Here is a 26218-nt window from a genome sequence, read left to right on the forward strand (position 1 = left end):
ATGAGACGTTTGATTGGCCGTCAATTTTACAGTTAAATTGATTTAGCCAATCAGTGAAGCCGTTATTGGTCGTTGTCTGTAACCAACGTACACAATTTAACAACCTGGAACTGTGGTGTGACTGGACTGACAGGGTGGACAGTCCAGAGCTGGACATAAGCCCTATTATTACATTAATAATCAAATATGTGTTAACCGACTGTTCCTTATGTCATAACGGTTTCGGTAAAAACACATTTCTGCCGGCATGAATCTCGGGTGAGTACCCTTTCCTCACGTTAGTGGGAGCTACTAGCTAGCAATGCTAACACACTGGCCGTGTGTGTCGCAGTGAAATGCACTTGGATTATTTTATAGCTTGCGACCAAACTGTGAAGAAAGAAAGCTCTTGTAGTAACACACGCAATATTAGTTCTACGTGCACATTGCAGATAATATAAAGGAGCTGTGGTTAAGACTTTAACCCACACAGCATTAGCTGTTTGATGTTATTAGTCAATAAAGGTGATGGCAATAATCTCTCAAACAATAATGTGCTTCTGTCCATGCAAAGAAGATAGAAAATGACAAGGCACACTTTTTAGCATTGCATTGACTCAGGGTAAAGGTTAAAGAAAAACAAGATAAATACAAACACATAATGCAGGCATAGGATATGTCATTAATGAGTAACAAGTGTGATTTGGAGTTCCTGTGTGAATAAAGCAGCATGTTTCCAAGCAAAGCAATGTACAGTTAGTGAATACCACGAAATGCAGTTTAGCATCTTGCCATCATTTAAATAGCAGAGCAGAGCAGAGTGATGTACACACTACACAGTATATGAAGACTAGAATGATAAATAAAATATTCAACATTATGATAAATGTGAGCCTGCTACGCATGTACATTATAAACAGTATTAAATGAATATGCTATGCTATGATATGATATACAGTATGGACATGTACAGAAGTTACGCTGGGCAGTGCAGGTGTAAATATAACATTAATCCAGGTGTTAATAATAAATACTCTTTGTAGGACTAAAAATACAAAAAAAACGGAATAGTTTATTGATTAATTAATACATTCATTAATAAAGGGGGAAGTCCAGTTATACACAATGTTTTGGTATATCTGATGTAGGTCATTTAGACGGAACAACTTAAATAAATAAAAGTATGTGACGATGTAGTTACTGCTGGGTTCAGCACTAACTCAGCACTCATTTACGGAGATGCCTGTTCAGTTTAGACATGAGTTTCCAAAAGAGGAAATGATGTTTGCAGTGAGAGAGCATTAAAACACAAGACCTTAACAACACTAGCCACTTGAAAACATGAGGACATATTATACTTATTTTCAGGTTCATATTTGTATGTAGTGTCTCTACTGTGACATGTCTCCATGCTTTAATGTTCAAAAAGCTCTTTATTCTTCTCATACTGCCTGTGCTGCAGCACCTCTTTTCACCCTCTGTCTGAAACCAGAGCCCAGTCTGCTCTGATTGGTTAGTTGGCTTGCTTTGTTGTGATTGGTCAAACACTTAGGGATGTTATCAGAAATGTCCATAGCATTTCACGTACAATGTTGGGAGCGTTAGCCAATGTTACATAGTGATGTCATCATGTTACAGAATGAAACAGAGTTAATTTAATTGGGCCTTCACATATTGTCAAATTCTTTGTGTGCTAAATAATTCTATGTAATAGTATTTCTCTTTTTGTGTGAACAGAGACGGCCTGCTGTTTGAACTTGAAAATGGAAAACCCAAGTTGATTTTACTCAGTCATGGTGAGAGCTTGCTTTCTTTCTTCTCTTTCTTTTAGTGCAATTTTGCAGAAATGTAATACATGTAACAAAAGGCATTAATTTGTGAAATTGTCCTTTGATAGGATTAGCACGTTTGCACATGTGTACAGTATGTTGTGTAATATCCACAGCTGCTCACTGTCACGTCTTTCTTCCGTTGCAGGCGCTGAGAAGAATCCAGCAAAGGTAGTGAATCCTCCTTTACCAATGTGCACCTTGAGTCTGCTCTGAGTGGTTAGCTGGCCGCCCCTCGGCAACTCACATACAATGTATTGGAGCGCTAGCCAATAGAAGCACGAGTGTTACAAAGTAATGTCACTATGTTACGGAAGTAAACACAGGATTCCAATCGAGGCGTTTCAGGCAGGAGAACTACAGGAAAGGGAAAACCCCAAAAAGCATAATACGGCCTCTTTAATATTTGACATGAAACATTAAATCGTCTTGTTTATTTGCCGTCTCCTGCCGCCTCACACCTGACAGGAGCAAACTAAGCATCAAATGATCAGGATCAAAACATAAAATCAAAGTTAATAGGAACAGCTGGTAGAATAAAATATGTAACAATTGATATCTATTGGTATGCTTATAGGAAATGTAAACTTATCTTTTATAGTTTTGTCTAATATGATTTTATTTACCTGTATTCCAGCAGCTGTCTTTCAAACCCAGAGCGGCTAACATCCTGAACTCCAGGCAGCCGTCCTGTGTTGAGGAGGCGCAGGGGGGGGAGCGTCCAGCCCGGCAGCAGCTGGGGAGGCGTAGAGAAACCAAGAGCAAAGCAGGAGGAGCAGCCGCCTCCTTCACCTCCAACACCACCACCGGAGGGAGGAGCTCCACACTTTCCTCATCCAAGACACATGAATATCTCAAAGGGGGCAACGTCAAGGTTGTTGCCAAGGTAATAACAATAAAATAGTACTTATTTTATTTAAAGAGCACTTTTTCAAAATCCTTGCAACAAAGTGCTTCACAAAGACAGGAAAATAAGACAAACAAGTCTGAAATCATCAGGTTTGGAAGACAATAGATGAAAAACAATGTAGTGTTGAAAAAGGCAAGAATAGTAAAACAATTTATTTAAGAGATAAAGCGAATATTATATCAATATTGTGATGTGAGATTAGATATGGTCTTAGATTTTGAGTATCGTATGACATAATTATTTCCTGGCTTTATAGGCTGCATTACATTAAAGTGATGCCATTTTCCTACTTTTATTATTGAGACCCGAAGACTATATATCCACGTTTAAGATATTTATTTAGCAAAAACAAATCATATATCATGTGTAAAGATTTTATAATAAGCACCAATAGTCAACATTACAATATTGTTGGTATACCAATATTGAGGTATTTGGTCCAACATATTGGAAAACAAATTGATTCTCTCCATATCGCCCTTTCAGAGCCTTAGTCAAGTCAAAATCTATTCTATTGGGAGACAGTAAACCAAACGCTTATAAAAGAAGTGATATGATCACGTCCCTTGGGTCTGTTTTAGTTACATTTTAGTGTCTGTGTGTGTGTGTGTGTGTGTGTGTGTGTGTGGTGTGTGTGGTGTGTGTGTGTGTGTGTGTGTGTGTGTGTGTGTGTGTGTGTGTGTGTGTGTGTGTGTGTGTGTGTGTGTGTGTGTGTGTGTGTGTGTGTTGTGTGTGTGTGTGTGTGTGTGTGTGTGTGTGTGTGTGTGTGTGTGTGTGTGTGTGTGTGTGTGTGTGTGTGTGTGTGTGTGTGTGTGTGTGTGTGTGTGTGTGTGTGTGTGTGTGTGTGTGTGTGTGTGTGTGTGTGTGTGTGTGTGCGCATGTGTGTGTGTGTGTGCGCGCATGTGTGTGTGTATGAAGGTGAAGTCAGACAGACATAAGCACAGCACGACCGTTGGCTCCCTGAGAACCAATGGGAAAACAGCTCAGCCTCAGAGCAGTGGAACACAGGCCGGTGGGAAGGTAGGACTGAAGGACTCGCAGGCCGGTGGACACGCAGGACTGAAGGACAGTGTGGTGTGTCTGACCAGCGAGCAGCTACAGCACATCCTCCACAGCGTCCACACCTCCAACCAGAGCCAACACACACCAGAGGATCCCACGCGCCAGGGTAGGAGTAGTGATGCTAGAATTAAAGTGATAGCAGAGATTAGTAATGATAGTATCAAAGCAAAGTTTAACCCCAAAATCAGAATTAAAAGTGTTTTAATTAGGCCTCACCATTTCAACTCCATTCATGTATATTCATATGTATTATCCTGACAACCTCACCAGTTTTACAATGTTTTTAAGTCTCTTTTAAACTCTAGTTTGGTTTTACTGTTTGTTTCAGTCTCAGTGTTTCCAGCAGCACCAAAAAACAAACAGGCATGTTTTTGTAAAGAAAGCTAGTGGAGAAAGTAGAAAACCAATAGCTAGTTCTGGTTATACTGTTTGGAGTTGGTACAAATCTTGAACGTTTGGAAATTGCAAATTGTTTCAGTTTTCAATATAAGGAATATGCTTGAATTTCAAAAATACTACTGATAATATTCTTCTTATCTGTTGAGCTATTTATCAATCTAGATCAGTGCTTCTCAAAGTGTGGTCCGCGGACCACTGGTGGTCCGTGAGCGCCCCCTAGTGGTCCGTGAGTATATTGGTAAAATGTCACATTTTAAATAAATAAATACATTTCAGTTTTCCGCACTCTCGCGGGAATATCTTCGCAATGGAGCGAGCTTAAGTTTCACTTTCGATTGCATGATATAGCCCAGCGCAACACCTTCATCACACATGTTGGCACTTGTTTGTACCATTTTTAGGCGATTTATAATCTGTTCTAGAAAAACGATGTGTTTTTTGATATTTGTGGAGTTAGGTGGTCCGCGAGTGTTTTTTTATTGGTTAAGTGGTCCTTGGTATGAAAAAGTTTGAGAAACACTGATCTAGATGTCTTGCTGGGATTTGCAGACTGTTGGAAATAATGGAACTAGATGGCACTCAAGCTTATGGTGTCAAAGCACCAAAGAAACTCAACAGGAATCATGACCTGTTTACGAGTAGCCGTTTCAAGTAGGAACTACTTTCTTTCAACCAAACGACCACTTGTCCTTGAGTAAATGCAACATTTTGGATAAACCGGGTAATTATTTCTGGAAATCACATTGCTGTTCAGTGTTTCAAAAGTAGTGCTTGGTGTACCACAAGCCAAGTGCCACCTTTTCCATTTATTTATAAGAGAAAGCAGACATCTACACGATAGTTTTCCCTCCAAAACAATCTATGTATAGCACTTCAGTTGAGAGGTACACATATGTAACCTTACATTTTTTGGGGGGGAACTATCCCTTTAACAGACTCCAAAACTGGATCCTTAATAAATGGAGGACGGGGAAGTGGAGAGATGAAGGAGGAAGACAGAGGAGGAGGAACAGATAATACTGCAACATCTCAGGATAAAGACAACAGGTGAGCAGCCGACATCAACAAGATTTGACATGAAACGATTTTTGATTTCTCTTGAGCGTACAAACATTAAAAGGATTATTTAAAGATACATGCAGTTAAGACACTATTTTGTAAAAGAGATAAGGCTAAATGCAGATGAATCTTTAGATACTGTAACTGGGGTGATTGTGGATGCGTATCAGCAGAAGGGGTCTCGGATCATCTCTGCTTTCTACCAGGCTTTGGGGGGAAACAGGGGGGAATCGACTATCTACATAAAAGCAAAATGGGAAGCAGAGTTACAAATAAAAATTTCAGAGGAAGAATGGTTTCAAATGTTCGAGACGCAATTTACATCCACAAACTCATTAGTATGGAGGGAATTCTGCTGGAAGAACCTGACTCGCTTTTTCATAACACCCAAAATAAAGAGCAGGCAACTTGGTGTACAGCAACAGTGTTGGAGGTTGTGGGAACATGGAGGCTGGCTGACCACTCGCACATTTTCTGGAACTGTACAAAGATAAGGTCATATTGGGAGAAGGTTAATGCAGATGTCAAAATTATTTTGGGTTATGGAATCCTAAATACCTGCCCGGTGATGTATCTTGGGAACATTAAGGATGTTGTGATGGGAGGCGATCTATATTTGATTAAGGTTTTACTTGCAGCGAGTAAGAAAGCTATAACCAGAAATTGGCTAAATGTGAACGCTCCAACTCAGGAGCAGTGGCTGGAAATTGTTCAAGATATTTCTGTCATAGAAAAGTTGACATATGTTTTGAGAATCCAAGAGAATGCATTCAATAGGAAATGGGAAAAGTGGAATATTTACATGGTTGACACCAATGAGTAAGTGAATGACTAATTCAATCTTGTACGGTATGTGTGAATATTGAAGGTCTTCAGACAACTAGTATTTATTGTGCTTTATTTTACAACTGATTTGTGTGTATTATGTTTTGTTGTTCTGTTATTATTGTTGTGAAAACTCAATAAAAACATAAGTATAAAAAAAAAAAGGATTATTTGAATATATTTATAATTTAATAGTTTGCTATTTAGAAAATGTACAGTCATTTACATATTTGTAGGTGTAGATCCAAACTCTAGAAGTGCATGTCAGCCTCAGTATTCTCCAATGAATGTGTAGAAATCTGTGTTTGTAAAGTAGTGGTTATAAACAGAACTGCTGTTCAGGTTATCTGGATGTCCGTTCAGCTGGCTGGAAGAGCGACAGACCCTCAGCAGAGCAACCAACGACGCCAAGAAGGCTCAGTGGAGGAGAGAACTAGGTACACACACACACACACACACACACACACACACACACACACACACACACACACACACACACACACACACACACACACAAACACACACCGTGTAATGCATATATATGAATTATACTGTCAACCCTACAGAGAAGTATCACCAACTTTACCAATTGTTTAAGTTTTTTTGCATCCTAGTTTTGGTTTTATGAAACATTAGTTTTTCCAGTTGCTCCCAAAAACAGAAAGAGGTAGAGATTATCTGATGGAAGAATTTGAACACTTAGTAGCTAAAGTTACTTCTTTTTTTTCAAGTTAAACCGTTTTTGGCTTTTTGTGCAAAATCTAGCTACATTTGACAGTTTATTTAAAAGAGTGAATTTGAATATACTGAATTTGAAACTTGTTTGATTTTTTAACATATACTTGTGTGTCGTATTTGTGTATTAGATGAGCAAGTGGCTCTAAAGCAGCAGCAGAGTTCAGCTCCTGGCAGACTTCAGGTACGGCATGAAAATGTTTTTATCTTTTGAGTTAAACTTTATTGGTTATTTTTCGTTATTGTGGAAAAAGTGAATAAGCTAATACGTTTCGTCCATTTAATTATTCAGACAAAATGAAGTACAAAGTACAAGTTATTTTCATGGCCTGGCACTTGGCCATAACAAAGAACGTGGAAAGGACACAATATAAGGAAAGATATTTATTATAACAAACTCAACTTAACAAAAGAGCTACCACAATGGGAATTGTTAGTCAGTAAGATCAGTAGTGTAGGTGTGGGTGTGTGAACATGGTGTGGTGCAAGGTGTTGAATGCCAAACTAAGATGAAGGTAAACCAAAGCATAAATAAGGTAGCTGCTCTCCAAACAAATCCTCCAACAGAGAGAGCGGGCAAGACTCTGGCTCGGGCCTTTCACTCCTCAGCTACTGGCGGCCAGGTGCCCTCAATCAGTGCTGATAGGGACGAAGGGAGATCGTTAAAGGGCCACACACAACAGGGAAGAGTAAAGCCGGGGTTGTCACAGTAACATAAGTTGAACGCTAAAAAATATATATCTAAAAATGACCTTAAGAATAAAAAAGAATTGTGGACACTGTCCAGGACTGATATCCCCTATTAAATACCAAATGTCTTACTTAGAAAGACAAAAAAGAAAACAAAGCTAAGTTATTGAAGTTTTAAGACTTTAGTAATCTTTTTTTTTTTCCTATGAAACTTAATTTTGTGTGTGTTTCAGGCAGAGGACGACACAGAGAGTGTGTATTCAGTTCAGAGCTCCATCAGCCACAGAGATCAGCCTGCAGCCATCAGATCCAGCCTTAGGCTCGGGGTACAACTGCATATGCTTACGTATACAAATAATTTTACAATATATTGAGTATTAGTGTGTTTTTCATTAAACTTAAATAAAGTACAATTATCTTTTTTTCTCCTGACTTGTCTCTGTAGGAGGTCACCCCGATGGAGGAGGTGCTGTGTGTGGAGAGGAGGGAGGAGCAGAGGAGGCGCTGGTTGGAGGAGCTGGACCGACAGAGGGAGGAGACGAGTGAACGCAGGAGACGAGAGAAACTGCTGCAGAGCCAGGTACAGGAGAGACGGTAGAAACGCGGACAATGCATGTAATAAAATACTGCCTGTGTCTGCTCTGTGGTTCAAATCATCAACACACTTTTTTTGCGTTATTTCTTGGCCCATGCTACACCCCTCCACCAAGTTTCATGGAAATGAGCCAATATATTTCCATTATCCTGCAGAGAAAAAACCAAAACAAACCAAAAACATGTCCTCATCAGGTATAGAAGAGACACACTAGAAATCAGGTGCACCTGAATACAATATGATATTCTTAATCTCTTGATGAGAAAATTGGTTTTGGACTTTGTCCTGCAATTCAACAGAATATTAAATTAAATATAGTAAAAGAAAACATATTAACATGTGGCTTACAAGCAGTAGAGACACATTCAAAGCTAGAGTTGGATAAAGACACAGCAGACACCAGGCTTTCTACAGTAGAGTAAATGTTTCCCTTTGTTTCATGTTCCTTACTTTATTTGTGACTCTGCAGACGGAGGATCACGAGCTCTGGGCCGCACACTTTGACTCTCTGCAGAGACGGCCTCCTGTGCAGACGGCTGCTCCTTCAGCTCCACCTGCAACCCCGTCCCGTCTCTCTGAGCAGGGGGAGTGGGACCCCTCCTCTAGCCTGTCTCTGGTCTGGGAGGCTGCCAGCAGCTGTGGAGCGGAAAGTGTTGTAGGGGCCAGCATAGATACAACCAGCGGGTACCCGGGCAGAGCCAGGTAGGAGGGGGGGGACAGATGATATGGGCCGATTAGTGTAACAGCTATGGAAACATTTATATTTAAGGGTATATCTGATTTCTGATTTTCTGAATGATGATTGCCAGTTGGTAAGGGTTCCTCCTGCAAAAGTATACAGTTGTTTTTTTGTTTTTTTTTACTTTGTTTATTGGGTTTCTTCAACAGCATACAGTTATTCTATCAGAGCATGTATCAAAAGTAGGTAAACAAATCTTCATATAGAAAAATAGGTAGAGTAACAATGTAAATACTGCTTAACACCAGGGCAAACTAAATCCCACACAGACAAAAGACAAACAGATAGAGAAACAGACAAACAAAAAATAAACAAATAAAAAAACTAGTCAGCTAAAACAAAAATGTCAATAATAAACAATAAATGTCAGTACGGCAGCACCTCCTCCCCGCGACAACCCTTCCAGTGTTGGGACCTCTCCAAAATGCAAAAGTTTATTCAGGAATGATTGGGAACTTTATCCTCTTAACACATTTGAAAAAAGGGCCCCATATGTTCCCATATGTATTTGAGGAGCCACCCAGAGAAAATCTAATCCTTTCCATCTTCAGGAAAAAAAGGATGTCTCTTATCCAGTGAGTAGGAAATGGAGGTACAGTATACTATCTTTCCATTTAATCAATATCAACCTTCTAGCCATTAGGGTGGTGAAAGCTATCACGTCCCTCTTGGACTTAGGGGTTAGGGACTTAGGGACTTAGGGAGGGTGGAGAGGGGGAGACCCCAAACAATGCAGTAAAAGCCTTCGGTGCCACTGGGGCCCCAATTAGCCCGATTGTCGACATCTATCATAGGCTGGTGATACACTGTCATAGATCCTAGCCAAACGGGCCTTAGTATAATAAATACAGTGTAGTAGTTTACATTGAATAAGACCATGTCTTGCACAAATTGAAGATTTGTGTACACGTCCTAGAATCTCCTCCCACACCTCATCCGGTATTGGTTCACCCAAATCCTCCTCCCAAGCGGTTTTTATAGAGTTTAATGACTCTGGCTGCAACAGATACATTTGGTTGTATATATTGGAAATTGAGCCTTTCAAAGTTGGAAATGGTGTCAAGAAGACATCCAAAGTGGAATCATTAGGTAGATTGGGAAACATAGGAAACGTGCTATGAGCAAAGCTACGAACCTGCAAGTATCTGAACAAATGTTGTTTGGGAAGAGAAAACTTGTCTGCAAATTGCTGAAAGGATGCAGAAACCATATCAATATACAAATCCTTAAAAGTATTGATACCAAGATTGGACCATCTTAAGAAAACACTATCTGCCAGGGAAGGAGGAAAGACATGATTTGCAGCCAATGGGGCAGAAGCAAAAAGTGATTGTAAAAACTGCTTAAATTGGACCCAAATACTGAACGAGGTTTTAACAATCACATTCTTAGTATACGGAGAAGTGGAAGAATGAATAGGAGAGTGTACTAGAGCCTTCAAAGAAACAGGTTTGGTAGAGTTTGCCTCTATAACCAGCCACGTCAAAGGAGGATCGAGGGCCTCATATTGAAGCCAATATTTAAGAATCCTAATATTGGCAGCCCAATAATAAAACCTGATGTTTGGTAAAGACAACCCTCCAAGTGAGCTAGGCCTCTGCAGATATTGTTTGCGCATCCTAGGAACCTTCTTATTCCAGAAAAACTCCAAAACCAAGCTATCCACTTTATGATAGAAGGTCTGAGGGAGAAAAAGTGGTATGTATTGGAATAAGTATGAGAGCCGGGGAAGAATGTTAATTTTAATGGAATTGACTCTTGCAACTAAAGATAAATTGAGTACCGACCAGCGTTCCCAATCCTCTCGTATTCTGGTCAACAAGGGAGCCTTGTAAAGATCCTCAAGCACATGTGTAATGTTGGTAGGTACGTAAAGCTATGTTGGGCCACTCTAAGGGAAAGTTGTGCAAAGGATCCTTCTTAGCAGTTGTATTAATAGGAAATATCTCACTTTTGTTCAAATTCAATTTGTACCCAGAGATTTGACCAAATGATTGAAGAGTGGTAAGGGCAGCAGGGACAGAAACGGGCAAGTTGGAAACATACAACAGTAGGTCGTCGGCATAAAGGGAAACCCTCAACTCTATACCACTTCTAAGTATACCTGTAATATGGGGGTTGGATGGAAGAAGTGCTATTGAAAGGGGCTCAATAGTGATCGCAAATAACAATGGACTCAAAGGACAACCCTGTCTAGTAGAGCGATAAAGACGAAAGTATTCGGATTGAGGACTATTTGTCCTGACAGAGGCTCGTGGAGAGGAGTACAACAGCTTAACCCAAGAAATAAGATTTTTCCCGAAGCCAAACTTCTCTAAAGTATATAAAAGGTATATTTTTATACCACTCCACTCTATCAAACGCCTTCTCCGCATCTAAAGATATTAAAGCCTCCTGAAAATTAGAGGTGGAGACATTATAGATTGTATTGAACAGACGTCTAAGGTTCGAAAAGCTGTGCCTGTTACGAATAAACCCTGTCTGGTCTGGAGAAATTATAGATGGGAGAATGGATTCCAGGCGTAACATCAATAGCTTCGATAACAAATTAAAGTCAACATTCAGCAAACTTATTGGGCGGTAGGAAGAGCAAGCTACAGGATCCTTGCCTTTTTTCAAGGGGAGAGAGATAGAGGCTTGAGTAAGAGTCTGAGGGAGGCAACCAGAGAGAAATGATTCGTTAAACATGTCCAATAATAAGAGGGCTAATTTACGCCAAAATGTTTTATAGAACTTCGAAAGATAACCATCTCGTCCTGGACATTTTCCACCTTGAATATTCTTTTGAATATGTGGCCCTTCAGCTGAAATGCTCCTCTCGAGCTTTGTTCCTAAATATCTATAGACCACCCAAATACTGTGCAAGCTTTTTTGATGACTTTACTGAACTGCTGTCTATAGTGTGTATTGACTTTGACCGTCTAGTCATTGTTGGGGATTTTAACATCCATGTTGACAACCCCCAGGACAGAGGGGCTAAAGAACTGTTTTGTGTTCTTGATAACTATGGACTGACTCAGCATGTGACGGAGCCCACGCACAATAAGGGGCACACTCTGGACTTAATTATCTCAAAGGGTCTGAATATCTCTAAGGTTGTGGTGACTGATGTTGCACTCTCTGATCATTCCTGTGTTTTCTTTGAGAGCTCTATTTCTGTTCACAAAAATGTTCAAAAAGAGGTAACCACAAAGCGATATTTAACTGAAAATACTAGGGAAATGTTTACTCAGAATTTTTCTTCCACACTTGCCCCTGCTAACATCTCAGTAAATGAGCTAGTAGATCATTTTAATTCAAAAATGTAAAATGTTATAGATGCCATTGCTCCAACTAAGGTAAAGGAAGTGACTGGGAAGAAAATATCTCCATGGAGAAAGGCCATGACCGTGAGAACATAGAAAAAAGAGTGTCGAAAAGCTGAACGCAGGAGGCGAAAAACAAATCTCCAGGTTCACTTTGAAATCCATAAAGAGAGACTTGGCCTTTATAATTTGGAATTGAAATTTGCCCGACAGTCTTTCTTCTCTGATATCATTGCCAAAAACAAAAACAACGCACGTGCCTTGTTTGCTACCGTCGACAGACTATCTAACCCCCCAGTGTCAGTAGCCTCTGAATTTCTATCCACCAGGGCGTGCAATAAATTTGCCTCCTTCTTCATTGACAAAATTCAGAAAATCAGACAAGCAGTCAGTGCCTCTGCATCAGGTACAGCAAACGTTTTGTCTCTGTGTCCACTTAAAATCAATTCAAACACCATGACACAATTCCATCAGATTAATGATAAAAACCTAGAGGACATTATACAACTTCTGAAATCCTCCTCCTGCTGCCTTGATATTATTTCATCCATCCATCCATCTTCTCCCGCTTATCCGTGGTCGGGTCGCAGGGGTAGCAGTTCCAGCAGAGAGCCCCAAACTTTATTTTCCCTGGCGACATCAACCAGCTCTGACTGGGGGATCCCAAGGCGCTCCCAGGCCAGCGAAGAGATATAATCCCTCCACCTGGTCCTAGGTCTACCCCTTGGTCTCTTCCCAGCTGGACGTGCCTGGAACACCTCCCTAGGGAGGCGCCCATGTGGCATCCTTACTAGGTGCCCGAACCACCTCAACTGGCTCCTTTCGACGTGAAGGAGGAGCGGCTCAACTCCGAGTCCCTCCCGGATTACCGAACTTCTCACCTTATCCCTAAGGGAGACACCAGCCACCCTGCGGAGAAAACCCATCTCGGCCGCTTGTATCCGCGAACTCGTTCATGACCCATCCTTCATGACCATAGGTGAGGGTAGGAACAAAAATGGCCCGGTAGACAGAGAGCTTTGCCTTCTGGCTCAGCTCCCTTTTCGTCACAACGGTGCGGTAAAGCGACTGCAGTACCGCTCCCGCTGCTCCGATTCTCCGGCCCATCTCACGCTCCATTGTTCCCTCACTCGAGAACAAGACCCCGAGATACTTGAACTCCTTCACTTGGGGTAAGGACTCATTCCCTACTTGGAGTGGACAGTCCATCGGTTTCCTGCTGAGAACCATGGCCTCAGATTTGGAGGTGCTGATCCTCATCCCAGCCGCTTCACACTCGGTTGCGAACCGATCCAGTGAGTGCTGAAGGTCGCAGACCGATGAAGCCATGAGAACCACATCATCTGCAAAAAGCAGTGGTGCAATCCTTAGTCCACCGAACTGCAGACCCCCTCCCCCATGGCTACGCCTCGAAATCCGATCCATGTATATTACAAACAGGATTGGTCACAAAGCGCAGCCCTGGCGGAGGCCAACCCTCACCGGAAATGGGTCCGACTTACTGCCGAGGACCCGGACACAGCTCTCGCTTTGGGAGTACAGAGATTGGATGGCCCTGAGTAGAGACCCCGTCACCCCATACTCCCGCAGCACCTCCCACAGTAACTCCCTGGGAACTCGGTCATACGCCTTCTCCAAGTCTACAAAACACATGTAGACCGGATAAGCGTACTCCCAGGCCCCCTCAAGGATCCTTGCGAGAGTAAAAAGCTGATCCGTCGTTCCACGACCAGGACGGAATCCGCATTGTTACTCCTCAATCTGAGGTTCGACAATCGCCCTGACCCTCCTTTCGAGTACCTTAGAGTAAACTTTCCCGGGGAGGCTGAGTAGTGTGATGCCTCTGTAATTGGCACACACCCTCTGATCCCCCTTTTTAAAATGGGGAACTACCACCCCCTGCCACTCCTTCGGTACTGTTTCCGACTTCCACGCAATGTTGATGAGACGTGTCAACCATGACAGTCCCTCAACACCCAGAGCCTTCAGCATTTCTGGGCGGATCTCATCCACCCCCGGGGCTTTGCCACTGTGGAGCTGTTTGACGACCTCAGTGACCTCCCCCCGGGAGATTGGTGTTGATCCCCCGTCATACTCCAGCTCTGCCTCTAACATAGAGGGCGGAGTTGTCGGGTTCAGGAGTTCCTCAAAGTGTTCCTTCCAACGCCCTAACACTCCATCAGTTGAGGTCAACAACCTCCCATCCTTACTGTACACAGCTTGGATGGTTCCCTGCTTCCCCCTCCTGAGGTGTCAGACAGTTTTCCAGAACAACTTTGGTGCCGCCCAAAAGTCCTTCTCCATGTCTTCTCCGAACTTCTCTGCACACCCGCTGCTTTGCCTCGGCCACGGATGAGGCTGCTGCCCTTCAGGCCTGTCGGTACCTTGCAACTGCCTCGGGAGTCCCCCGGGATAACAAATCCCTGAAGGCCTCCTTCTTCAGTCGGACGGCTTCCCTGACCACCGGTGTCCACCAGGAGGTTCGAGGGTTACCGCCCCTTGAAGCACCTAGGACCTTGAGACCACAGCTCCCCGCCGCGGCTTCGGCAATAGAGGCTTTGAACACCGACCACTCTGGTTCAATGTCCCCAACCTCCACAGGAATGCCCGAAAAGCTCCGCCGGAGGTATGAGTTGAAGGCCTCCTGAACTCGGGCCTCCTCCAGACGTTCCCAGTTCACCCGAACTACACGTTTGGTCTTACCAGGTCTATCCAGAGGCTTCCCCCGCCACTCGACCCAACTCACCACCAGATGGTGATCAGTTGACAACTCCGCCCCTCTCTTTACCCGAGTGTCCAAAACATACGGCCTCAGGTCCGATGATACGATAACGAAATCGATCATGGACCTTCTGCCTAGGGTGCTCTGGTACCACGTACACTTATGAGCATCCTTATGTTCGAACATGGTGTTTGTTATGGCCAATCCATGACTAGCACAGAAGTCCAGTAACAAACCACCACTCCGGTTCAGATCAGGGGGGCCGTTCCTCCCAATCACGCCCCTCCAAGTGTCTCCATCATTGCCCACATGTGCGTTGAAGTCTCCCAGCAAGATTAAAGAGTCCCCTTCAGGAGCCCCATATAGGACTCTTTCCAGGGTCTCCAAGAAGGCTGTATACTCTGAACTGCTGATATTATTCCAACAGGGTTTTTCAAAAAAGAATTCCTTGCATTGCCTCAGATCTACTTCATATAGTAAACAAGTCTCTTCACTCAGGTGTTTTTCCACAGGCCCTGAAAACTGCAGTCATTAAACCGCTCTTAAAAAAGCATAATCTAGATGCTTCAGTAATGAACAATTACAGGCCCTTCTCAAACCTCCCATCTCTAGGTAAAATCATTGAAAAAGTAGTTTTTCAACAGCTGAGTAATTTCTTGCATTTAAATAACTGTTTGGATGTGTTCCAGTCAGGATTTCGTCCAAACCACAGCACTGAGACTGCTCTTGTAAAGGTCTTCAATGACATCCACTTAAACACAGACAGTGGCAGAACTTCAGTGTTAGTATTATTAGATCTCAGTGCTGCGTTTGACACTGTTGACCACAACATATTACTAGACCGACTTGAAAACTGGGTGGGACTTTCGGCAACAGTTCTAAATTGGTTTGAATCCTACTTAAAGGACAGAAACAACTTTGTTTCTATAGGTAAATACACATCTGAGTTGACAAATATTACATGTGGGCTTCCTCAAGGCTCCATCTTGGGACCTCTTCTCTTTAACATCTACATGCTACCACTGGCTCAGATAATAGAAAAACAACAAAATATGTTACCATAGCTATGCGGATGACACACAAATTTACTTAAACATTTCACCAGGAGACTATTCTCCAGTTAAAACACTGAGTAAGTGCATTGAACAAATCAATGACTGGATGTGTTAGGACTTTCTTCAATTAAACAAAGACAAAACTGAGGTAATGGTTTTTGGAGTCAAGGCAAAACGTATAAAAGTTAGCGCTGAGCTTCAGCCTGCAATGTTCAAAACAACAGATAAAGCCAGAAATCTAGGTGTAGTCATGGACTCTGACCTGAATTTCAACAGTCACATTAAAACAATTACTAAATCAGCCTACTATCACCTAAAGAATATATCTGGGATTAAAAGACTAATGTCACAGCAGGATTTGGAAAAACTTGTCCATGCTTTTATCTTCAGTAGACTGGACTACTGCAATGGTGTCTTTACAGGTCTCGCTAAAAAATCTATTAGAAAGCTGCAGCTGATTCAGAACGCTGCTGCTCGAGTCCTCACTGACAATAAGAAAGTGGATCACATCACTCCTGTTCTGAAGTCTTTACACTGGCTTCCTGTGTGTCAAAGAATATATTTCAAAAATACTGCTGCTGGTTTATAAAGCTTTGAATGGTTTAGGCCCAAAATACATTTCTGATCTCCTGCTAAATTATGAACCATCCAGATCTCTCAGGTCTTCAGGGACTGGTCAGCTTTCTGTCCCCAGAGTCAGAACTAAACACGGAGAAGCAGCGTTCAGTTATTATGCTCCAAATATCTGGAACAAACTCCCAGAAACCTGCAGGTCCGCTGCAACTCTTACTACTTTTAAATCCAGGCTGAAGACTTTTCTTTTTGTCGCTGCTTTTAATTGAAACTGAGCCGTTGTGTTCATCAGTAAAGTGGAACTTCTGTGTGAACTATTCATATCTTAAACTGCACTGTAACTTTTTTTTCATGTAATTTTTATTCATGTACTTTTTATTCATGTATTTTTTCTTTTAATGTTTCTTTTATTATCTTTTTTATTAAATGCCTTTGTATGAATGTCTTTCATTTTTGTAAAGCACCTTGAATTGCCTTGTGTTGAAAGGTGCTATATAAATAAACTTGCCTTGCCTTGCCTTGAAGAGAAAACACAGCTACTTTGAGTTCTGCAATAGTAATTGGCTTTTCTAGTTCTTTTGCAACAGACTGTTCAATAGGGAGAATGACCAACTCATCAAAAAAATTATCAAAATTGGGAGAAGTAGGACCATGATCTGACGAGTACAGGGACATATACAATTCCTTAAATTCCTTGTTTATTTCCAGAGGTTCAGTAGTTACACCAGAATCTGTTTGGATTTGATGAGATGATGATGCCTGGCGTAACTGGTGTGCTAGCAATTTGCTAGCCTTGTCACCATGTTCGTAATACCTGGATCTCGTTTGGAGCAGAAGTTCGGTAGTATGATCTGTCATAAGGAAATCAAACTTTGCCTGAACGGATATACCTCTGGGGATCAGGACGTAGCATACATATTATCCAGTTGAGATATGCGTTGTGTCAGATAAGTCCGTTTTTGTTTTCTCATATCCTCCAAACATTACATTTACATTACATTGCATTTAGCTGATGCTTTTATCCAAAGCAACTTACAATAAGTGCGTTCGACCAACAAAATACAAACTTGAAGAAAACAGAATTATATAAGTACATCAGGTTTCATAGAGCAAAAACATTTCAAGTGCTACTCAACTGGCTTTAGATAAGCCAGTGCTTTATTAGTATATAAGTGCTTTGTTAATAGTTCTATCTCTCGAAGTGGAGTCGAAAGAGATGAGTTTTCAGTCTGCGCCGGAAGGTGTGTAAGCTTTCTGCTGTCCTGGGGAGCTCATTCCACCATTTTGGAGCCAGGATAGCAAACCCACGTGTTTTTGCTGATGGGAACTTGGGTCCCCCTCGCAGTGAGGGTGCAGCGAGCTGTTTGGCTGATGCAGAGCGGAGTGCACGTGCTGGGGTGTACAGTTTAACCATGTCCTGGATGTAGGAAGGGCCAGATCCATTCGCAGCATGGTACGCAAGTACCATTGTCTTGAAGTGGATTCTAGCAGTTACCGGAAGCCAGTGAAGGGAGCGGAGGTGCGGCGTGGTGTGGGAGAATTTAGGAAGGTTGAAGACCAGACGAGCAGCTGCATTCTGGATGAGCTGCAGAGGTCGGATGGCACATGCAGGTAGACCAGCCAGGAGGGAGTTGCAGTAGTCTAGGCGTGAGATGACGAGAGCCTGGACCAGAACCTGCGTCGCTTTCTGGGTCAGCTGGGGACGTATCCTCCTGATGTTGTAAAGCGTGTATCTGCAGCAGCGGGTTGTAGCAGCTATGTTTGCAGTGAAGGACAGGTTGTTATCTAGGGTCACACCCAGATTCCTTGCAGTCTGAGTCGGGGAAACAATTGAGGTGCCGATGTTGATTGTCAGGTCAAGTGTGGGACAATCTTTTCCCGGAAGGAAAAGCAGTTCAGTTTTGTCAAGGTTGAGCTTGAGGTGGTGAGCAGACATCCACTGAGAGATGTCAGCTAGACAAGCAGAGATGCGTGCGACGACCTGGGTCTCTGAACGGGGAAAGGACAGAATTAATTGGGTGTCGTCAGCATAGCAGTGGTATGAAAAACCATGCGGGCTAATGACTGATCCGAGCGAGTTTGTGTAAAAGGAGAAGAGGAGGGGACCAAGAACAGAGCCCTGAGGGACCCCTGTAGTTAATTGACAAGGGTCAGACTTGGACCCTCTCCAAGTAACCCTGTAGGTGCGGTCTTTGAGGTATGAGGTGATGAGGGAAAGTGCAGAGCCTGAAACTCCAAGTTCTTGGAGAGTGCGAAGGAGGATCTGATGATTCACCGTGTCGAATGCAGCAGACAGGTCCAAAAGGATGATGACAGAGGAGAAGGAGGCTGCTTTAGCCGTGTGCAGTTCCTCAGTGACAGCAAGGAGGGCAGTTTATGTGGAGTGACCTGCCTTGAAACCAGACTGGTGCGGATCCAGAAGGTTGTTCCTTGGAGATAACAGGAGAGTTGTTTAAAGACAGCGCGTTCAAGTGTTTTAGACAGGAACGGGAAGAGAGAGACAGGCCTGTAGTTTATAACATCAGACGGGTTGAGAGTGGGTTTCTTTAGGAGAGGGTTTACTCTTGCCTCCTTGAGACTGTTTGGAAAGTGACCAGAAGTTAGAGAAGTGTTGATGAGCCACCTGCCACCTTCACTCTTTGTGGAGCAAGTCTTCCTTCCCTGTGGCTTATGAGGAGCTCAACTTCTTCTGGCCTCTTTAATTCTTCGGGCTTGACCTCTGGGAAGAACTTCTGCAGTTTTTCAGGACTGATGACTTTATGCACTTTGGCGATCTCCTCTAGGCCATAGCAGACAATTCCATGTGCCTTCTCTGTCCCTTTAGGAGTCTTGACTTCTTCTGGCCTCTTTAATTTGTCGGGCTTGACCTCTGGGAAGAACTTCTGCAGTTTCTTCGCTGCAATCCTGCGTGCGGTAACAAATTCAACATGCCTCATCTCAAGTCTCTTCTTGGTTGCTTTGAGGTCCTTGACTCTGCCAACTAGATCTGATTTCGCCATTATGGGTATCCAGCACTCCCAAGCTGCCATCACTCTGGTGGCCTCCTTCATCCGCCTCTCTAGAATGGTCAGGAGCACCCCGTAGCCTTCCAGGTTGGTTCCTTCCACAGGCACATTCCCAGCTTGTTCACTAGCTTGTTCTGCTTCCTCAATTGCAGTGATGAGCTCATATCGGCCATATCAGGTTGTCTTGAATAAGGCCTCTCACCTCTTCCAGTCTGGCTTCAGCCTCCTCTGCAGTCCTTCCAACGTTGGCCTCTTCCCGCTTTGCAAGAGCTTCTTCTTCCTTTCCTTCGGCCTTTTGAGCGTCTGCCTGCAACCCAGCCATGCAGTCCTCATTTGCTTCAAGAACCTTTTTTAATCCCTCTTTCAGCTTGGTGAATTCCTCCCTTAGCTCTGCTTCGACCATTCTACCTGCTTCTCTGTTGAGGTAGTTGGCCTGCCTGGTGAAGTTGCTTTTTGCACTTGTTCTTGCTTTCTTGAGCTCTTTAACCGTCTTCCCCAGGATTTCTTCCGCCATTTTGAGCTAATGGAAATCCACAGTTTCCCTTCTCTGCGTCAACAGCTTTCTCTGGACGTCTGAAGCCTTTTATCCTCTGGCCCAGGCTGCTCCGCGTGGTTTTCAACTGTCAAGTCCTTCAGGTTTTTGGCCTGTACCAGTGATTTAGCCTGACTTTATAGGCTAGAGGGCAACAGAGGACGCTTTGGACAACTCAAATTTATTCTTTTTGTCTTTATTTATTCAAGACAGCTCCAAGAATTGATCAGGTTGAAAACCTTCAAAACACAAAGGACAAACAAAAGTTAGCTCACATGCTACACAAATTACAAACATTTTGCAGGTCTCACTGCATTCTCAATAATAATAATAATAATAGCACCACAAACTATGTTTTAATTAAAAAGAATAAATTGTTCCTTTAAAACCACATCATTAACACATTATTAATTAATAAGAGTGTTTATCTCCACTTGGAAACAAGCACCAGAGAAAACCTCATCTGAACGCCTGCGCTGTCTAAATTGCACAGAAAACAAACGGAGCACAGGCAGACCGCGCTGCGTAAAAAAAATAGTTGATTGCGCAACAGCACTCTCGCAAAGTGCGGCAACAGATCAAGTACATAAACACAATAAACATACCAACGACGTCTCCGGAGCCTCACACACACTAGAGGCTTCTCAATACTCAAATTTCCCCTCCTCGACTCCCCTCCTCGGTTCCCCTCCTCGAGACTTAGACCCGCCCACAGGAGATGCGAGCGGAGGACCGAGGAGGGGAACCGAGGAGAGAGGAGGGGAAGCAGCAGACGTTTAAAGAAATGAGAACTCCGCTCTCCTCTGAGCGGTCATATTAAAGCGACGTCCGTTCATTATTACGTGGCAACAGCTGCATCAGCTGTCGAGTGTTTTGTCATAGCGCTGTATTTTATAATCTCTGTTAGATCAGCTGAACATTGTTCCCCCACATATTTACTTTGAATTAATTGAGAGTGCGGTATACCGTATAATGAGACAATAACAGGCACAGATGCGGACACACACACACAAATATATTTATATAAATATATACAATTTAAAGTATGAGAGCTCAGCACTCTCATAATAACGTAACACAATCAGAGACTGGATATATCCCCCCCCTCTCTTTGGTCGCTGAAATGGGGAATTGAAGTTACGGGCCAAAAGTTGTATTTACAAGTATTAACTTGTAATAATAATAAGCCACTTACAATTTTCCGTGAGATCAGGGAGCAGATATAAGATGGAAGTTTCCCTAACATACAAAGCCATGTTAGGGAAACTTCCATCTTATATCTGCTCCCTGATCTCACGGAGAATTGTAAGTGGCTACTGCCTGAGATCGCATGCTGTGGTTTTATTAAATGTGCCAACTGCTAGGACTGTCTTAGGGAAGACAGCTTTTAGATGCGCAGCTCCTCTGTCTTGGAATAGTCTGCAAATTAAATGGAAACTGAACAATCTGGTGCCACTAAATGTTTTTAAAGCTTGGTTGGATGCTACTCAATCGGAAGCTATTGGTACCTGTTTATGTGGATAATTATGTAAATGATGCTGTATGATGTCCTTTTGTTGTTCTATTTATGTTTTTATGTTTCATGTGGAACTACTTGAGCAGGTCTCCCTTGAAAAAGAGATCAATGATCTCAATGGGATTTATCTGTATAAATAAAGATTTGAAATTAAATTAAATTAAAAGTAAGCAGATGACACCAAACCAACTGAGACCCGTCTGTCCGCCGCATCTACGCACTGTACAACACACACCTACATACTGTACCACACACACACATACACACTGCCTACAACACACACTTACAGCTCCTAAAGCATAATCAGGCTACAGCCGTTGTGTATTTTATTATGTGACGCACTAAATGGTCTTAGAAAAATATCGACTCTTTAGAGGCTTCTCAATACTCAAATTTCCCCTCCTCGACTCCCCTCCTCGGTTCCCCTCCTCGAGACTTAGACCCGCCCACAGGAGATGCGAGCGGAGGACCGAGGAGGGGAACCGAGAAGAGAGGAGGGGAAGCAGCAGACGTTTAAAGAAATGAGAACTCCTCTCCTCTGAGCGGTCATATTAAAGAGACGTCCGTTCATTATTACGTGGCAACAGCTGCATCAGCTGTCGAGTGTTTTGTCATAGCACTGTATCTCTGTTAGATCAGCTGAACATTGTTCCTCTACATATTTACTTTGAATTCATTGAGAGTGCGGTATAATGAGACAATAACAGACTACAGATGCGGACACACACACACAAATATATTTATATAAATATATACAATTTAAAGTATGAGAGCACTCTCATAATAACGTAACACAATCAGAGACTGGATATATCCCCCCCTCTCTCTGGTCGCTGAAATGGGGAATTGAAATTACGGGCCAAAAGTTGTATTTACAAGTAGGCCTATTAAAAGTAAGCAGAGGACACCAAACCAACTGAGACCCGTCTGTCCGCCGCATTTACGCACTGTACAACACACACCTACACACTGTACCACACACACACCTACACACTGTACCACACACACACCTACACACTGTACCACACACACCTACAGCTCCTAAAGCATAAGCCGTTGTGTATTTTATTCTGTGAAGCAATGGTCTTAGAAAAATATCGACTCTTTGTTTGTAGATATTTACTAAACTAAAGCAAATAAAGAGAGTAGGCCTGTTATACTGAGTGATATATATTATACACACTGCTCTGCTTTCTGCACAGACCTCACAGCTGTTCTCTCTGGAAACATCGCGATGCGATGAAAGCAGTTTCTAAAAGAATATCCAGGGGATGCATGCATAGCTGTCATTGGCTGAGATAAGTCCGGCCGTGCGTCACGCCTCCACCGTTCCCGGAAATGCATCCGTGGAGGAGCCGTGGAGGAACCATCAGTGTATCCTCGGTTAGAGCTCCTCCAGAGAGCCTCCTCGATGCTCGATCCTCGGTCCTCGGTGTGCATTTAGAGCAATGAGATGTCCTTCAAAATGGCGCGCTGAAATTCATTTCCGGGTCACTACCGGAGGACCGAGGAGTCGAGGAGGGGAAATTTGAGTATTGAGAAGCCTCTTTTGTACTACAGCAAATAAAGAGAGTAATCTAGGCCTGTTATACTGAGTGATATTGTACACTGCTCTGCTTTCTGCACGGACCTCACAGCTGTTCTCACTGTAAACATCGCAACACAATGAAAGCAGTTTCTAAAATAATATCCAGAGGATGCATGAAGAGCTGTCATTGGCTGAGATAAGTCCGGCCGTGCGTCACGCCTCCACCGTTCCCGGAAATGCATCCGCGGAGGAGCCGTGGAGGAACCATCAGTGTATCCTCGGTTATAGCTCCTCCAGAGAGCCTCCTCGACGCTCGATCCTCGGTCCTCGGTGTGCATTTAGAGAAATGAGACGTCCTTCAAAATGGCGCGCTGAAATTCATTTCCGGGTCACTACTGGAGGACCGAGGAGTCGAGGAGGGGAAATTTGAGTATTGAGAAGCCTCTACTGTCGTCTGGTTCTCTCTCCGTGGCTTTGAGAACAAGAGACCAGCCATCACAAACTACACCCCTTTTGTAGCCGTGTTGCCGGAAGCGGCATTCATATTTTTTCTACAGCTCGCTTATGAAAAGTAGCCTACGCTATCCAAAATAAAACAAATACCCTCTCCTGGTATTGAACAATACTATAATAATAATAATACTCTAAATGAAAACACATAATTATTTATTAGTCCGTTTTTCACAGATATTATTACATATTGACTTTCGTCTTGACACCTCCCACTTGAGCTCCTGGTTTCTAACCCAAGGAGCTCACACCAGTTATTCACCTTCAAATCACACCTGTTCTTCCACAGGAAGTAAGATGACAAGGCGCCTGACATCTCTATGAAGAATAGTGGCAGGGATCCTGCTTGGATGTCCCTTGTACCCTCCACAGACTTTATTCTTCATAACTGAGACTGGGTAGCTGGGAGAGGTTCTCACATTTACATCCCTTACGATGCCTTTTCCATCAGTATTTACACTGACCACTCTCACCAGTTTGTAATGTCCTCTCAGGGCATTTTGGTCAGCCAGCCACATCACATCTCCCACTGCTACATCTCGATTCCTTGTGTGCCATATTACTTCCAACTTTGATTCTGCCCTAGGCTGGTCCTTAATCTCCAGCCACTTCCTTGCAGCTCTCCACACCCAGGCTATGACACCGACACGTTTTTGAAGGCTGCAGAATCTTTTCACCTCCACAGGATCCTTCACTGTCTTTCCTGTGAGATTTCTGGTAGGAGTCTGATCGGCTCTAGGTTTCTCCCATTGGCTCTTCCTGCAACAGATCAAGTACATAAACACAATAAACATACCAACGACGTCTCCGGAGCCTCACACACACTGTCGCCTGGTTCTCTCTCCGTGGCTTTGAGAACAAGAGACCGGCCATCACAAACTACACCCCTTTTGTAGCCGTGTTGCCGGAAGCGGCATTCATATTTTTTCTACAGCTCGCTTATGAAAAGTAGCCTACGCTATCCAAAATAAAACAAATACCCTCTCCTGGTATTGAACAATACTATAATAATAATAATAATAATGATACTCTAAATGAATACACATAATTATTTATTAGTCCGTTTTTCACAGATATTATTACATATTGACTTTCGTCTCGACAATATCTGACTGGTGAAAAAACAAACAAAAAAACAACAAAACACATAAATGCACACATACAGTATATACCCCTTCCCAAATGCATTTAAAGAGCCATTCAGCAAAAAAACTGATTTTCAATTTCTGCACATTTTTAACTGGACACTTTGTAACCTATTTCCTTAGTCGTCTTATGTGACTCTTCTTTAAAACACAACTTTTTGCCAAAGTTTAAACTTTTATTTAATTTGGGTACTTTTTGAGTCTGGACTTGACTTTGGGTTTCATAGCCAACACTTTAGATTTACTATTGGCTAAATGTAAGATTCATTTGTCCCCTCGTGGTTTTTCAGGCTTTGAATGAATGTTCCCATTCACGACACAAGCCTTAAATCTCTAAATGGCTCAGTTGTTCTCGCAAGTCTCATCATACAATGACTGTATTTGAGTTTCTAAACAAATTGCAGATTTATATCCAGGTATATAAATGAGTCAATGTTCTCTCCTATTTTGTCCAGCCATCTGAGGACCATGACCGCCCTGCTGGATCCCACCCAGATAGAAGAGAGAGAGAAGAGGAGGCTCAAACAGCTGGATCAGCAGGTAGGAGGAGGAGGAGGAGACAGGATGGAGTACAGCAAGGTCTTTTTTTGCTGCCATTGTGAACAGTGTCACACGTCTCCTCCCACAGCGAGCGATTGAGGCCCAGGTGGAGGAGCGACGGCGGCAGAAGGAACAAGAGGAGGCGAGGAGAAGAGAGGAAGAGAAAGAGGACGAGAGGAGGGTGGCGCTAGAGAGGGAGATGCTGGAGAGACAGTACGAGATCGACACACAGAGGGAGAAGCAGAAGGTTGGGACACAAACAATGCACACATTTTCCCCACACTGTATTATTTCTATGTTGTAATTATAATTATAGTGTGTGTGTGTGTGTGTGTGTATGTGCATGTGTGTGTGTGTGTGCAGTCGACCAACCTGGCAGAGCAGCTAGAGAAAGATGACGATGACAAGAAGAGCCAGCAAGACATGCAGGTGCCCAGCGGTGAGTAGAGCTTGTGCAATATTAAAAAGTGTTTTGCACTTTGAGAGACTGATTTCACACCTGACCTGTTTGGTACATGGATCATTTACTTTAAAAAGTACCGGTACATTATGAAAGCGATAATATGCAGCAGTCATTAATGAAAAAAGGCTCCCGATGCGAAGCAGCACGGATGGAGGTTTCTGTAACTGTCAAAGTCTGTAAAAACCAGGGGGCGCTGCCTGGATCTAGTATCATGTAGAGCAGGGGTTCTCAAAGTGCGGCCCGCGGGCCAATGGCGGCCCTGGGAAATGTTTCTGGCGGCCCGCGATAGTTAATGTGACACGCTGAAATGCATGCGTTATATTTGAATCCTCCATGGTTCGTATCTAGTAATTTAGGTTAACTTCCTGTTTCGTTTGCATGCTTTTATTTTGAAGGCGAGATAACGTGTTTGACAGGAAGTTGTGGTGGCATTGGAGACAACTTGACGGATCATAGGCGCTTTCACACTGCGGTACTTTTCCCACAAAGGTTCATGTGAACT

At 43.0% G+C, this 26218-nt stretch overlaps 1 protein-coding gene across 7 annotated transcripts in view; it reads left to right on the forward strand.

Annotated features, from left to right (window-relative positions):
* The first annotated feature begins 81 nt into the window (after positions 1-81).
* Positions 82-26218, forward strand: part of ccdc66 (coiled-coil domain containing 66) — a 45683-nt gene continuing 19546 nt past the window's right edge. For 5 of the 7 annotated variants that reach the window (XM_034209805.1, XM_034209809.1, XM_034209806.1 and 2 more), the window contains exons 1-14: positions 82-258; positions 1717-1775; positions 1957-1979; positions 2446-2694; positions 3637-3886; positions 5115-5226; positions 6406-6500; positions 6930-6982; positions 7722-7814; positions 7934-8068; positions 8553-8785; positions 25169-25253; positions 25342-25500; positions 25617-25692. In XM_034209805.1, the coding sequence (XP_034065696.1) occupies positions 248-258; positions 1717-1775; positions 1957-1979; positions 2446-2694; positions 3637-3886; positions 5115-5226; positions 6406-6500; positions 6930-6982; positions 7722-7814; positions 7934-8068; positions 8553-8785; positions 25169-25253; positions 25342-25500; positions 25617-25692 (1633 nt within the window). In that variant the 5' untranslated portion in view covers positions 82-247. The remainder of the gene's footprint in view (positions 259-1716; positions 1776-1956; positions 1980-2445; positions 2695-3636; positions 3887-5114; positions 5227-6405; positions 6501-6929; positions 6983-7721; positions 7815-7933; positions 8069-8552; positions 8786-25168; positions 25254-25341; positions 25501-25616; positions 25693-26218) is intronic. The other 2 variants (XM_034209808.1, XM_034209811.1) reach the window with 1 other exon arrangement.

The sequence above is a fragment of the Gymnodraco acuticeps genome, unplaced genomic scaffold (assembly GCF_902827175.1).
Source record: "Gymnodraco acuticeps unplaced genomic scaffold, fGymAcu1.1, whole genome shotgun sequence".
Taxonomy (NCBI): Eukaryota; Metazoa; Chordata; class Actinopteri; order Perciformes; family Bathydraconidae; genus Gymnodraco; species Gymnodraco acuticeps.